This window comes from Heloderma suspectum, chromosome 4 (genome assembly GCF_057233095.1).
Source record: "Heloderma suspectum isolate Gila_16-S chromosome 4, 16-S_ref, whole genome shotgun sequence".
Taxonomy (NCBI): domain Eukaryota; kingdom Metazoa; phylum Chordata; class Lepidosauria; order Squamata; family Helodermatidae; genus Heloderma; species Heloderma suspectum.
This window is the reverse complement of record NC_139461.1, coordinates 246,787,473-246,801,789: the sequence shown is the minus strand read 5'-3', so window position 1 is coordinate 246,801,789 and position 14,317 is coordinate 246,787,473. Positions and strand designations below refer to the sequence as shown.

Below are 14,317 nucleotides of genomic sequence, written 5' to 3'. Positions count from 1 at the left end.
GACCCAGGAAATGCCAGCTTACACCACTCCCTTTTCCCAAAGTTTCACCCCTTTGTAATCACCTACTCCTTCCTTCCTTTTTGCTCAGCTTTCAGCCACCCTCCTCCTTTCTGTATATCACAAATGCCAACATTTCTTTTGTCTCCTCTCTCCATTTTCTGCTTGTGAAAGCGAGCGACAGGGAGGGAATCTCCTCTGTGCTACTGTTCCCTGGAGGCTTCTCAAAGTAACGTATCCTTGTGAAGTGTCTATCTACTGCTTTGTTTACATATGCACGCAGACACACACAAACACACACACACACACACACACACACGGTCTTGAGTGACGTAGAAATACAGTCCCCATTCAACATCATGCAGTTAGATACCTCACTAGAAACATTCGTGACAACCTGAAATTATTTTCTTACAGTGTGTGTTTAGCCGGGCTAAATCTGGCCAGGGCTTGACCCTTGAATCTTATCTGCATATGAAGGACTGGTCTTGGTGTCCATTCCTTTCACCCGCTATCAACTCACCACAATCCAACCCCATGTAGTTGAGAGTAGAGCAAGAACTTCCAAATCGGGGAACAGAACTTGTAGACAGACGTGAGCTGCAGACCTTTTAATTTCTTAAACTAGGTACTGAAGCCCCCTGCCCCCATGGTTTGCCTGGTTCCTTCCATTACAGCAATAACTTTTGTTTTCAATATCTTGTTGACTACATTGTTGCTGCAAAAAAAGAACTTATCCTGCGATCAAGACTTACAGCCAAAAGACATGTTACATGGAAGATCTCTGCCTGGATCTTCTGATGTCTTTTCTGCAGCTGCCCCCCTCCTCCACTCCCCTTTGGATTTGGGGCTGTGGCACAAGGGGAGCTTTTGCACATCCCTTCTTCAACATTCAAAGTTACTGCTGGAATAGCAGTAATCTTTGTCTGTCTTGCCTTTGTATGTATTGCTTCCCGGTTCCCTTTTTCCTTACACTTAACTGTACTTTTTGCCATGACTGCAGCTACTCTATAGGGAGAGGTGTGATCTTCAGAAATGTATCCTTTGTTGTTGTGGCTCACATGCCTGATAGAACCTCTGTCCTTCGTGCAGGCCTATCTACAGGCTCTTCTCAACTTCGCCGTGGTGGCCGCCATGCTGGTGGAAAAGGAACCCTGCATGGAGAAAGCTATGGAATCAGCACTGCGGGCCAACCTGAGGAGGATTGGAGACTACTATGAACAGCTGCTGAAGAACTACATTGACAGCTTAGCTGAAGCCAGCTGAGGGGAGACTTAAAATACGAAATTCTGCCTGGTATACCCAAGGCTTGTTGCAGGACAGAATCAGTGGGGTGGGAAGCTGCATGTTCCCTGGACTTGGTAACAAAGGAGTGGCACTGGACAAAGACTTCTCTTAACAGCAGGGATGAGAAACACCAAGGGATAGGAGTTTAGGCTGCAGCTGCTACAGGATGCTGAAGCAGTGGCTGGATGGCTTGCAAGTGTTGTTGCTGTACTACTGAACAAAGGGGTAAGGAATGGTGCAGGGAGAGAAGCACTCCTCTTGGTGAGGAGATTCTTGGGAGAAATGTTGACCTAGAGACTTCTGAAGGGGTCAGGAATTCAGGCCAGAGAGTAATTGGGATTGGGGTGGTAAGCTGGTTTTGGCATACCACCCTGGTGTGATTAACTATTAAAAAGGTTTGTCCTTGGATCATACATCAAGGTTTTCAGTAGCATGGCTAATTCTGTGTTATTGAGCTCTCCCTTGAATTCTGGATCTCCTCCTGGTATATGCAGACTGAAAATGGAGGAAAGGATCCCTCCCCAGTGGAGCTTCAGTGGCTCCCCACTTGTGAAACTCTTAATATTTGTTTCTTGATATTTTTTTTTAACTTTTTTTGTTGTTGCAAAAAATAAAATGATTGATGGAGACAAACACTTCTCTTGGAGCTGGCTTTATTTGTGAATGTGCCTTCCCTGTACTAGCACTTCTCAGACAACTTTAGATAAAATTGTATAATGTTCTTTCAGCGGCCTGTTTAAGGTTGCCAAGTCGAGCATTCAAACGAAGAGACTGAGGCAGGGTTAATCTACTTACTCGTATCCGTGCACCTTTTGAGGTTGAGGAGGTAGTATGAACAGATGCCAGGAGCCCTGCGCATGAACATGGAAGAGGGCGTACACCCTGGATGATGGCCTTGTTTCACATTCTCTACCTTAAGATGTTTGCTTTGCATTCACCTTTCCTGAATGTTCATGCTGTAGAGTGCCTTGTAACTGACAGTCCCCTACCTGCAGGGCCGTGTTGGTTTCTTGTTTTCCTTTCCACATTGGGCCACTGTACTGAAACAGCTGCTCACACACAGGTTTCCCCTTTCACACACCTGTGCTCACTGCACAGACTGTAGGTGACAGGACCAGGAGGTGCTTGTCACGCCATCAGAAGCGCGTGCAGGAAACATGAAAAGGGCGACTCGCTCCCTAATGGTTAGCTGTGCTCACTTCCATTCAGCTGGATTTGTAGATGACATCCGCTCTAATAAGGTGTTCTTACTTGTCAAAATAGTGCATGTGCTACGCTAGCTAGCCCCACCCCCATCCCTGCACAGCCTGCCGCCATGTGTTGACACAGACATCTGATAAGGGGGAGCCCCTGCAGCTGTGCATGTCAGTGTGTACATACTGGGGGGCAGGACAAGCAGGCAGAGGACTGCACCACACCTGACTCGTGCATGGGTAAGAATGCCTGCATGGGCCTTTTATCCGGAACAGAGTTGTTTGTGCAACAACTAACTGCTGGCTAATGCCAGAAAGGCCTTGTGTTAGTCTCTTAGCACAAAGGTGCTCGATTAGTGTTTGGTGTGGAGAGGCAACTGTTGTCACACCAAGGAACTTCAACTGGTGGCTGTTCAGAGCAGAAGGGGTAACTGTGTGCCATCTCATTTACTCCTGCTGCCCTCTAAAGATCAACTATGTTACTTTTCCCCTTCCCCAAGATCCCAACTGCTTGGCACCTGAACAGATTTTAATGATTAGACTCTGATTTTAAGTTATTTATCTGCCAAATATATACAAATGAACAGTGATTAGAGTTTAGAGATTATTAACTGAACTGTCAGAATTCTGCTTGTCTATAGTATCTCCTGGTAGACTTCAGTTACCACTAGGCCACCAAAAATATGCCCATAGTTGCCAGCAGGGAGCAGCAGAGAACAACCAGTGACAAAAGCAAACTACAAAACCAAACCAAAGCCCCCCCCCCCCTCCACGTGTTAACTCCACAGAAAGATTTCCAAGGTAAGTTCCAAAGCAGCGATTTAAAATAGTCTCTGGCTGTATCTCTGCTTTCCTCACTTCACATAGAAATACTGGCTGCAGAGAATGCAGAAAGCGGGTATGTTCATCCCCCTCCCCATCAATATAGAAATGGGGGGGATGCACCTGTGAGGCTTTCCCTCCCTATTTTTAAAAATCATTATCAAAAGGGACACTGCATAAAGTGAGCCTGGTGACACGGGCATCAAGTTTGCCAAAAAGCTTAGTTACGGTTTTTAAAAAAGGCTGCAGTCCATGGAGGAGGAGGAGAAAGATATTTCCAAAACCTCGGAGGCACCGTACCTAAACAACCAATGGAAATCCAAACTGTATCCATGACGGTCCTGTTTTTCACATCTGCTGTACCCAGTTCTTCCTCAGTTGCCTAGCCTAGCCTAGCCTTGCCTGGTCTTTTGCTTTGCACTGATAGGGAGCTGGCTTTTCATTCTTCTTCCCCTCCCCAAGCCTTACTACATAAAGACAGCTGCTTGCGACGCAACCCTCTCTTCTGCTTGACTCATTTCAGGTGTCTGGGAACTATCCCACCCCCCAGCTAGGATATACTACAGTGTTTGCTGCTTGCCCTCGCTCTGGCTGCCCGCCCTACCCTTTTGCCAAAAGTCTCCTGCTCCACGTTGGGGAGAGCCGTGGGTCTGGCCCCAGGCTTTGGGATCGGCTTTCCAAAGAAGAAGCCCTCTGGCTCAGAGTCAGAATCAGAAGAGGATGAGCACGTAGGGCACCAAGTGTCATCTTGTTCCACTGCAGCTTCCTGCTCAGCAGCGCTGCCTTCCTGTGGTCTCTCTGGGACGGCCATGATTAACAGTGATGCATGTGGGGCTACCGAGAGGCTACTTCTGAAGCGATGGTCTCCAACCCGTTGCCAAGAGGTTTGTGGGAGAGCAGTCCCTAAGATTTGGCCTTCCCTCACACTGACAGTGCTCCAAGCTGTTTCTAGCGGATGGGGGATGGAGGTCTCCACCTCCTCTTGAGGAGAACCGGTCAATGACTCAAATTCATCAAGGGCTGGGGAGACTGTCCTGTTCCTGAAAACAACAACCACTTTCTCCTGGCAGTCAAGCTCAGGACACGTTGAGGAATTTCCAGATAGGTGAAGTCTTTTAATTACTGGGGAGAAAAGAAAACAAATATATAAGAGGGTATAGTCATTTACCTGAATTCCCAAACCTGACTACTGAACAAAGCCTATAAGAAATTCCTGCAATGCCAACTGTTTGCTACCATCAGTGAATGTGTACGAGCCAGGAATTTCCACAACTGCATCAAGATCAGGTTTGCAAGTTTTGTTTTGTAATGCATGCAATTATTATTCCATCGCTCTTCATAAGCTAGTTTTCAAGCACCTTTTCTTTTGTTCTAACTTGAGATTTTCACAAGCAGACTGTTTAATGGAAATGCCTCTCCAGTGTAAACTAGCACGTTATGGTTTTAGTGGGGTGTGTGTGTGTGTATACATATATACCTACACCCCTCCCCAACCAACACATTTGTGGGGTGGGGGAGAATTTGTGCATTATGTGCAGACTTCACCACCCATTCACTTCTTTCCTTTTTTAATTTGAACTGCTGTGATAGGATCTGTGTTCCTTTTCCTGGTAGATAATCCAAGATCAGATCTGACACACAGAAGACTGAATGTTAAATTTGTACCATCAGGGCAGGGCTAGCATCAGGGGTCATGTCATTGGGCATCTTCTGAGGCCCACCCCATCAAGGAGCTGACTGCTGACAGCCCTCACCCCACCTTGCTTCTTCTCCCGTTTGCTGTTGCTCCTTGTTTATCTGCCCTTTACAAACATAAGAGAAGTGAGAAAAGCAAGGAGAACCACCAGCAGCAGTCTACAGTTGCCTTTCCCTGTGCAGTGGTATGGACTGGGCTCAGAGGAAGAAGGCAAGCAAACGTATAGTGGCAACAGGGGCAAGGAGGTGGACCCACTCAAGGACGGGGGACCCACTGAGAGTATCTTGCCCATGGTATTCTGGAGCCGACACTGCATTAGGTACACAGCAGCCTAAGACCGGGGGGCCTTCAACTGGTTTGGATCAAGAGGTGCCTATACCACCCCGCTTCCGAAGGCTCATCACCAAAGACTTTACCATCTGCATCTGCCACTTCCTCACAGGCATCACCGTTGGCGCTTGCAGCTTCAGAGGAGCAGCCTGGGTTAGTGTTCCTAGCTCTAGAGATGGGCGTAGAGTCAGGGGACGGAGCAGAGATGAAAGCAGAGTCAGAGGAATCAGAGCCGGTGGAAGACAAAGCCGATTCCTTCTCCAAGCTGCAGGCCTCGGAGCAGAAGAGGAGGCCATTGTGAGTGGTAACCCTTTGGCCTAGCAGGGCTTTTTGGCAAAGACTACAGCAGAAGCAGGAGGCTTTGGTGTGCCAGTGCTGGCCTTGGAGGGTGGCCTGCTCATTGTCGACACCTGTGAGTGCAAGCCACACAAGAGTTTCACCTTATTATGTAGCGTTAATGGAGAACTTTGTTGCTGAAGTGTCCTGGCACCCCCAGTTTAAAATGAGATCTGCCCAGGTACGTTACAGACTTCTAACGGGGCGGTAAAAGGAAAACTGGGTTTCAAAATGCTGAGACAAAAAGCAGAAGACGGCACAGGTTGAAAAGTAGTTTGGCCTTGTCTATTTGGACATTTTCTCCAATCACCCAGTAGTTCATACACAGATACTCCATGCGTGATACAGGAGCCCCTGCATAGCACAAACTGAACCTTATGACCAATGTATTTGTTCGAGCCCCACAAAGCTAGCTATGCTGCAATGCTAGTGTTACTGAAGCATATGTCTTTATTCATCTCTTGTCTGTTAGCCTCCTTAGTTTACAAAACAAAATGGACTGGAGGGAATGATGTGACACATATAAATATATATTTTCTATGTTTGTAAAATATAAAAGGAAATAACTTCACTCTCTGACTCCCCCAATGAAAAATGAGTAGGATGAATAAAAAGGGTTTGTTCATCTGTGATCTCATGCAGTCCCACATATGGGATCTGAACCTGTGCAGACCTAACTTCAGGACGTTCTATTGCTATGTAGAATTCAGCTTTCCCCAACATGGCGCCCTCTGGATGTGTTGGACTACAAGTTCCATCATCCCCAACTGGCATGGATGTTATCGTTCTGGAGGGTGCCAGTTTGGAGAAAGCTGATATAATTAATGGAACAAATTACAAAAAATGTGATGACCATTAGTTGAGATGGCCTATATGTGCCTGCTCAGAAAGAAGACAAGCTGAGTTCAATGGGCTTACTCCCAAGTAAGTGGATACAGGATTGCAGCCTCAGTCTAGCAGTGGCTATTAACCACAAAGTCCACTGAATGAATTCCAGTACTCTGTGTCTATCAATGGCCAGATACCCTGGGGTAGACAGACAAGAACACATGATTTAGATAGCCATCTTCTGGCAATAAACCACATATTCAGAGATGTAATGTACATCTAAAACTGTCAAATGCTGGAGACAAATTATTTAGTTATTTCCATCATACTCGCTACAGTTCCCAGCAGCATCTACCTAGTCTGTATTGAAGACAACATGCTACCCTAGCAAGATGTTTTATTTTAGCCAAGAAGGCAATTATGCTTTTATCTTGCTGCTAGGCCATTATGTAATATCTAAGACATTTATGTAAGTGTCCATAATTCCGGCCAGAGTACCACTTTCATGGGGAAAAAGAAATTATCTTGACAGTAGTGGTAAATGGGGGCAAAGATGAGAAGGGGCCTGGAGCTGCAAGCTGTTGAGGGGGGCATTTGCTGGTGTCCAATCGGAATGAGTGTGATCTTTTGCAGCTATGGGAATTTTCTGCAGAAGCTGATCCAGTTGCTAAATCAGGCAGAAACCTCACCTATGGCCACCAAACACTGTGTGTTTATTAAATTGCTACCCAGCGAGACCAGAGTAACACTATCCTTATGCCCCCAATACCAGATTGCCTCTAGTGCCAATCGAAGCAGCCTGTAGGCATGTTTTTGGTATGCTTTTGCAGGTCGGACGGGCCGCAGCTCAGTTGTAGAGCACCTGCTTTGCATGCAGAAGGTCTCAGGTTTGATCCCTGGCATCTCCAGCTAGGGCTGGGAAAGACCCCTGCCTAAAACCCTGGAGAGCCGCTGCCTGTCATTGTAGGCAGAACTGCGCTAGATGGATGAATGGTCTCTCAGAATAAGGCAGCTTCCTATGCAAGACCACAGGAGTGCCTGGGACCTACCAATAATCTCTCCACAGGCTTGACAGACGTCTGCATAAAGGCTCTCAAAGCAAGCGCAGCAGCAGGGCTGGCCACCCTTCATGACATATCGCTGGGCTCCCAGGGGCAAGTCACACTCGAGGCAGCAGAAGTGCTCTTCATGCCAGCGCATGCCTTCTGCCTCCATGCACTCAGAGGTGAAGATCAGCTGAAGAGACAGAGAAGATGAAAGCCTGTGTTGCCACACACCAGATATCAAGAGGGAAGCATGCAGTGTTCAGTGGAGGCTCCTAATCTAATGGCAAAATTTTCACAACCCTTTGCTGCATTGGTCAGATCATCTCAAGCTTTCTGCTTCCAAGCATACCATATTCAGCACATAAATCAAACAGCTCTGTACATACTCTGCCTTAAAAGAAATATCTAAATTTATCTGACCTGGACAGATCATGTACAGTGTGTGTGTGTGTGTGTGTGTGTGTGTGTGTGTATGAGACAGAGAGAGAGAGAGAGAGAGACAGATTAATTTCAAAATACATTTAGACCTAAACATTTTGGCTTCTGCCCTCATCAGTAGCTGTGATGTTAAATGGATACAAGAGTGGCAGTCTGGAATGCTAGGTGATCAAAATTCCTAAGAAGAAAATACAGAGGTACAACTAGTATAATGCTTATGTTTATGAATTGTCCTCCAGATTAAGGCCATGTGGACTAAGAGTTCTGGGTCTGTAGATCCAGAAGTTTTCCTTTTTGTCAAGCCTGTCTGTGTCCTTTGTTCAGTTGGAAGCAATTGTGCATCTGAGAGACTACATGCAGGTGAGTTAAAATGTCTTGCAACAGGCTGCTCTAATTAAACAAAATTGGTAAGAATTGCACATTTGTGGTTAGGGAATCTTGTTCTTAGGTCCATTGAAGCTTTCCCTACATATTGCATATGACATCCATTTTTTTTACATTCAATTAAATAAATCACATCAGTGGAAGTGCATGTAACCGATTGTCTAATTTTTGCTTTATTTTATTTTATTTTGCTTTGCTTTGCTTTGTTTTATTTTGTCTTTCCTGTCAATGACAAAGGTGAAGAAACTGCACCAAAACGTTATTGCCTGGCTACTAGAAATGTTAATGAGCCCCTGTAAGGTTTGTATGATTTCACCTACTCCTAACCGACATATTTTCAAACTTATTTTTTCAGGCATAAACATTAGAAGCTTGCCTTTAAAAAATGGAACAGATTCTCAAACTAATGTATTATTGTTGTTATTACATTATTGTTATTATGTTATTATTTTATTATGGAAATGTAGATTATAGGACTAGACTAAACCTCAGTCCAGGTGAATAATGGTATATCTGCTCGAGTTGATTTTTGCCTTTACCAGGCCCCAGTGAGTCAGCAACACAGCCTTCCCCAACCTGGTTCCCTCCAAGCTGGGGATGAAGGGATTTGTAGTCTAAAACATATGGAGGGAACCAGGTTGGGGAAGGCTGCTGTAAGGCATCATAGTACTGTTCATATTACATTTGGGAGGACTCTTCACTATTTGGATGCCATGAGACAGTTAAAGAACAGGCATGGCAGGATCTTGAAGTCTCTAGTTGCTTCTTCCCGGGTAGAACCTCCATCTCCCAGCAAACTTCATCCACGTGCTTCCAATGCAACATCACTTTGAACTCACCCATTCCACTATAGTGTATGTTTCTAGGGACCCTGGGACTATGGAGCTTGACCTTTGATCTTTTGTAGGCAGCAATTACCACCTCATTCTGAATAGGTAGATTTTATAAACAGATTACTGATGACTTCAGCAAAGAAAGGTTGCAGTCCCTGGGAAGAAGTCTCCACTTTTCAGTGATAGTGGTCTTGACCAGATGGGGGGTGGTAGAATGAGTCCATCAATGGTTTCTTGTAGTAGGGTTCAAGATTTGGAGATAACCCAGTAAGGTGAACCAGCTGATTCAATTAGAAGAGCAGAAGCATGACTATTGCACAAGTGCCTTTATATGCGTATACCTACCTGATCACATGAAGCACAGCGTGGGCGGAAAAATTCCGCATGGTGCCGACCACAGTAGATCTCCCCATGCCAATGGAAGTAGATCAGATCTATTAGGGGCTGGTGGCAGGCGTGACAGACAAAACAGGCAGGATGCCAGCAGCACTGATCTCCCAGCTTAGGTGCAAATATACCCTGTTCACCTCCAGTCATAGTTGTAGCACACTGCAAATCAAGCAGACAGGAACTCTTTATCTAAAGTGCATAGTTATCTGCTCTTCCAACAGTAAAATAGTAAGGTAGCTGTGTGTACTCTTCTCTTAAATATATAGTGCCAGGCAATGAAGCCTCTGTACCAAGAGAATATGAATCCTGCAACCAATATAAGTTATGCAAACTGCACGAGTGTCCATAATTTCTCTTGTGCATAGTTTTGCAATGTTTGTGGTTTTCAATAATTTATTCCAATTTTGCTAGTCAAAGGAGGGGCAATAACATCAGAGTTCTTCCTCCAACCAATGGAAATGTTATTCCATGGCCTCTCTGGTTTCAGAGATTTTAACAGGCATTCCCCACATTCTTTCAAACGTATATGTTCCCATGGCTGGTCTATGACCGTAATTAAATAAAAGTAAACTATATTCCCAGAAATAACAGCTAGAAATGTTTGTTTTTTTAAATGAAAGCTAAGGCTGCAACCCTATGGTCCATGGGAGGACGTCCCAGGACCGCAGAATGTTTCAGATCCCCTTTTCTGAGGGCGAAGAGAGGGGCAGACTTTTGGAAAGGGAGATCAATCTTTGGAATCACCTTCCAGCTGCCACAGAAACCTCAGCAGACTTTGTTTCATTGTGTTCCTGGGGGAAAGCTAGGATCTGCAGGATTCAAAGCCTTCCCATTCCCCCAGCATGCCCCCTAAACTGGCAGCAAATCTACACAAGCCCTGGAGCTAGTGTAGATTAATTCCCTCCCATTGCAATCAATGAGAGGGAACTCTGAAGAGGGGAGAAAAATGGCCCAGATAAGTTTTTAAAACACAGCAAAATACCGCTCCTCCCTCCTCTGTCATGAGCCTGGTAGGGCTCTGAACATAAGAAGAGCCATGCTGGATCAGACCAAGGGTCCATCTAGTCCAGCATTCTGTTCACATAGTGGCCAACCAGCTGTTGACCAGGAACCCACAAACAGGACATGAGTGCAACAGCACCCTCCCACCCACATTGCCTCAGGTATTTGACGTAGCACATAGCCCTCAAGCTTAGTAGCCGTTGATAGCCTCCTGCTCCAGGAATTTGTCTAATCCCCTTTTAAAGCCATCCAAGTTGGTGGCCATCGCTACATCGTGTGGTAGTGAATTCCATAATTTGACTATGTGCTGTATGAAGAAGCACTTCCTTTTATCTATCCTGAATCTCTCCCCAATCAACTTCATGGGATGACCCTGGGTTCTAATGTTATATGAGAGAGGGAGAAAAATGTCTCCATCTGCCATACATTTTGGGTATGGCAGATCCTCCATCTTCAGTTCATCCCCACCCCCACGGTAGGATTGCTCTGTTAAAGACCTAAGAAGCTGAATTCTGTGCCCACTACCGTTTTCTAATTGTTTCCCTAAACTTCTGCAGAATCACAGGATACTGGCAACTCTGCTTGTGACCTTCATATTATTAGTCTTAGAAGGAGAGCAATCATAATTTTCATTATGGCTATTTTTTAGTGAAAGTATTTAAAGCAGTAAAGTATTTAGTGAAAGAAAGTATTTAAAATATTTATATCACATCTGTTTTCCCAGGCAATCCCCAAGGCAGCTGACAATTAGGGAAAGTTAATAAGTGTAAGATTCTTTTTTAAAAGCACTGATGACTTATGAAGGCTCTGCGGGGACAATGATGAAAAGTGTCCACTCTCCAGGCCTTACATGTTGCTGTGGCTGGTGGGGCTTCTTCAGCTTTCCATCATTCAGTTTCCAACATTCAGTGTTAAGAAATGCAGTAGGTCTAGAGTTTAGGGAGCTGAGATGACATTTAAAAAAACTATTATTTAAAAATTATTTTGGCAAAAGTTAAATGCGACTCCAGCTCTCATGCTGAGTCAGCCTGGGAAAGTAAAGCTAGAGGTTCACCCCAGACATCTTGTTGGTGCAGACATGAGAACACTGGTGTCTAGTATCAAGGTAAGAATGGCTCACTTTTTTGCATGAACACCCATGAATTGTGGCGGGCACCAGGCATTTGACTCCCTGTCCCAGCGATTCTTGCCTCCGTCGTGCAGCAAATATTCGCAGCTGCTCCCTCTCCTCTTCCCCAATGGATGGGCAATATCTCTCCTTAAATAAAAGCAAAAGAATCGGATCAAAATCCAACAAAGCCTTCAGATAAACATATTCACTACAGACATAGGCAAGTAAAAAAAAAAAGCAACCAAAGTTGTATTATAATTGTATTTTTATATTTGTATTTTGTTTGTTGCATTGGCTGGTTGTGGTCCAGGAAGGCAGCTTATAAATACTGAAAGAAAGAAAGAAAGAAAGAAAGAAAGAAAGAAAGAAAGAAAGAGAAAGAAAGAAAGAGAAAGAAAGAAAGAAAGAAAGAAAGAAAGAAAGAAAACTGGACAAAAAGCAGGTGCTGCCCAGTTCAGAAGTCACACTAAGCCTGATTGGCAAGCCTGCTGGTGCATGCTGCTTAATCACTCCTACTTGGCACCTCCTGCTTATGATTCTGGCTTGTTTGAAGAGGAACCAGCCAGAGATCCTAGTTCTGCCAGAACAGTAAACAAACCATGGAAAGAAGTTCCCTGGTTTGTTTAGCCGTTCCTTCTGGCTGAAGGAGTCAAGTGGGAGCGAATGAGCAGCATGCATCAGCATGCTTGCTTGTTGACCGTAAGCCAGAATTCTCAGCAATGACATGCGGACGCAGCCACAATCATATTAGCCAATAATCCCTGTAGGATGTTAATGATTACAGGAAATCCTGATACTATAAACAACTAAAAACTTGTCCCTAACTGCAATCCTGTGTAAGTCTACTCAGAAGAAAGACCCACTATGTTCAATGGGACTTATTTCCAGATAAGTGTGTATAGGACTGGGGTCAAACTGACTTTGCTTAATGTTTCAGAATGCTTTTGTCCATCACATGTAGCTCTACATCAAGATTTTAAGAAGGATAAGGCATAACACTGGCATTGAAACATTGGGTTTAATCGTGTCAGTCTCCTACACAGAAAGCACGAAGGAGATGACCTAGCACTCCATTGATAGATGTGGATTATGTTATTATATAATTTGACCATTAGGAGACACCAGACGTAGTTGTATCTGGGTGGAGTCAGGAGTTCCTTGTGGTTGTTAAGTTCTTGCTGGGGAGAGACAGAACGTTCTTATCTAGCTTCCTGACTAGTGTGCCATCTAAGACTTCCATGGCGGTATTCATAGCAAATGGTCCTAGTACAAGTCATGAGAGCCACAACCCTGTCAAGGTGACCGAGAATTTGTGTTTGAGAACATTTGTTTATTACCCAGGAGGCTCAGAAGGTGCAGACAAAACTGCACGGAGTCTCTACATTCCTGAATGCTAAATGCGTGGATTTGAGAGCAAACAATTACTCAATTTGCTTTGTTTCCTGTTCTCTTCCCCCAACAGCATCCTCTTCTGCTGCTCTCCCATAGAGACAAGATATGAAGATAGAAGAATCATTGAACTAAGCCAATGCTGCACTCTTACAATTTGACTTACAAAACCCTACGTCTGAACCATGCGGGCTCTTTTGCGGTAGCTCTGTGGAATAACCATGGAGCTGTGTGGCTACAATTTGATTAGAATTATAATCCAAAAAGTACAAATAGCAATGCATATCTGGCTAAACCATTGCAGAGGCACAGGCAGTGTTAAAAGGTTTATTAGTACATAAAAGCAGTGCCCAACTGTATGTGCCTTGGAAACGGGAGAGCTTTAGCAGACCTTTTCAGCCGAGGCATGCACAAGGCAAGACAGCCTAGCGAAGCCTAGATGGGAGGTTCAAAAATCTTACATCGCAGTCTTGTGGGGGCAGCTGCTGGAGGAGAGTTTTGATGCGGAGCTGGTGCTGAGCGGCAGGAGGAACTGCATCTGAGGAGCAAGAGCCAAAGTTTGGCAACACCTGCAAAAGCAAACAAGACTGAGAAACAGCGATGGAGCTACGATTTCCCTAGGAGTTTGGGGAACAATGGCTGCCTGCACTGCCCTCTCCCCTACAACAAACTTGTTTCCCATGGGAAGGGATGAAGCCTACTGTGAAAGAACTAATGAAAAGGAACTGGCAGCACAAGGAGCAGAGAGCTGGTTTAGCATTCATCTGCCTTAGTATTCATCGGCATTAGCATCCGTTTCTGACATAAAAGCTTTAAAAAGGCTCTGTTTCTCAAAAGCTAAGAACCTGAAAAAGGCTCGCAAAAGCTTGCCCTGCTCTGCTGCATATGTACTTGGTCAGGCAGCGATACATTCAGCTCAGTTTGTTCTGCTGCTTCTGACTGTCCCATCCTCGTTCCCTGGTGCCTGAGTTTTGCTTTTTTCCTCCTCCCCCGCAATCCCTTTTCCTTTTGTGTGGTGTCTCTTAGATTGTAAGCCCAAGGGCAGGGACTGTCTCATTATTAATCTTTGTAAGCTGCTGTGGGAGCCTTTTTTGGCTGAAGAGTGGAGTAAAAATGCTGTAAAAATAAACAATAAATAAAAAGTACAGGCATGCCATAGCAGAAATTGCACAGACAGCGCTGTAACAGATCATGGTGGTTTTGGCAGCAAAAGTATCAACAGAGAAAAGGCCAAC

At 44.9% G+C, this 14,317-nt stretch overlaps 2 protein-coding genes across 16 annotated transcripts in view; one reads left to right on the top strand and one right to left on the bottom strand.

Annotated features, from left to right (window-relative positions):
* LOC146348449 (uncharacterized) overlaps positions 1–3,505 on the top strand; it is a 76,780-nt gene extending 73,275 nt beyond the window's left edge. For all 5 annotated transcript variants that reach the window (XM_084853126.1, XM_084853125.1, XM_084853124.1 and 2 more), the window contains one exon: positions 1,090–3,505. In XM_084853126.1, the coding sequence (XP_084709252.1) occupies positions 1,090–1,263 (174 nt within the window). In that variant the 3' untranslated portion in view covers positions 1,264–3,505. The remainder of the gene's footprint in view (positions 1–1,089) is intronic.
* The window catches only part of PRICKLE4 (prickle planar cell polarity protein 4), a 51,130-nt gene continuing 36,902 nt past the window's right edge, over positions 90–14,317 (bottom strand). For all 11 annotated transcript variants that reach the window (XM_084853144.1, XM_084853140.1, XM_084853141.1 and 8 more), the window contains 6 exons: positions 13,544–13,651; positions 11,703–11,840; positions 9,536–9,739; positions 7,539–7,725; positions 5,412–5,735; positions 90–4,421 (listed from right to left, as the gene is read on the bottom strand). In XM_084853144.1, coding sequence (XP_084709270.1) covers positions 3,850–4,421; positions 5,412–5,735; positions 7,539–7,725; positions 9,536–9,739; positions 11,703–11,840; positions 13,544–13,651 — 1,533 coding nt within the window. In that variant the 3' untranslated portion in view covers positions 90–3,849. The remainder of the gene's footprint in view (positions 4,422–5,411; positions 5,736–7,538; positions 7,726–9,535; positions 9,740–11,702; positions 11,841–13,543; positions 13,652–14,317) is intronic.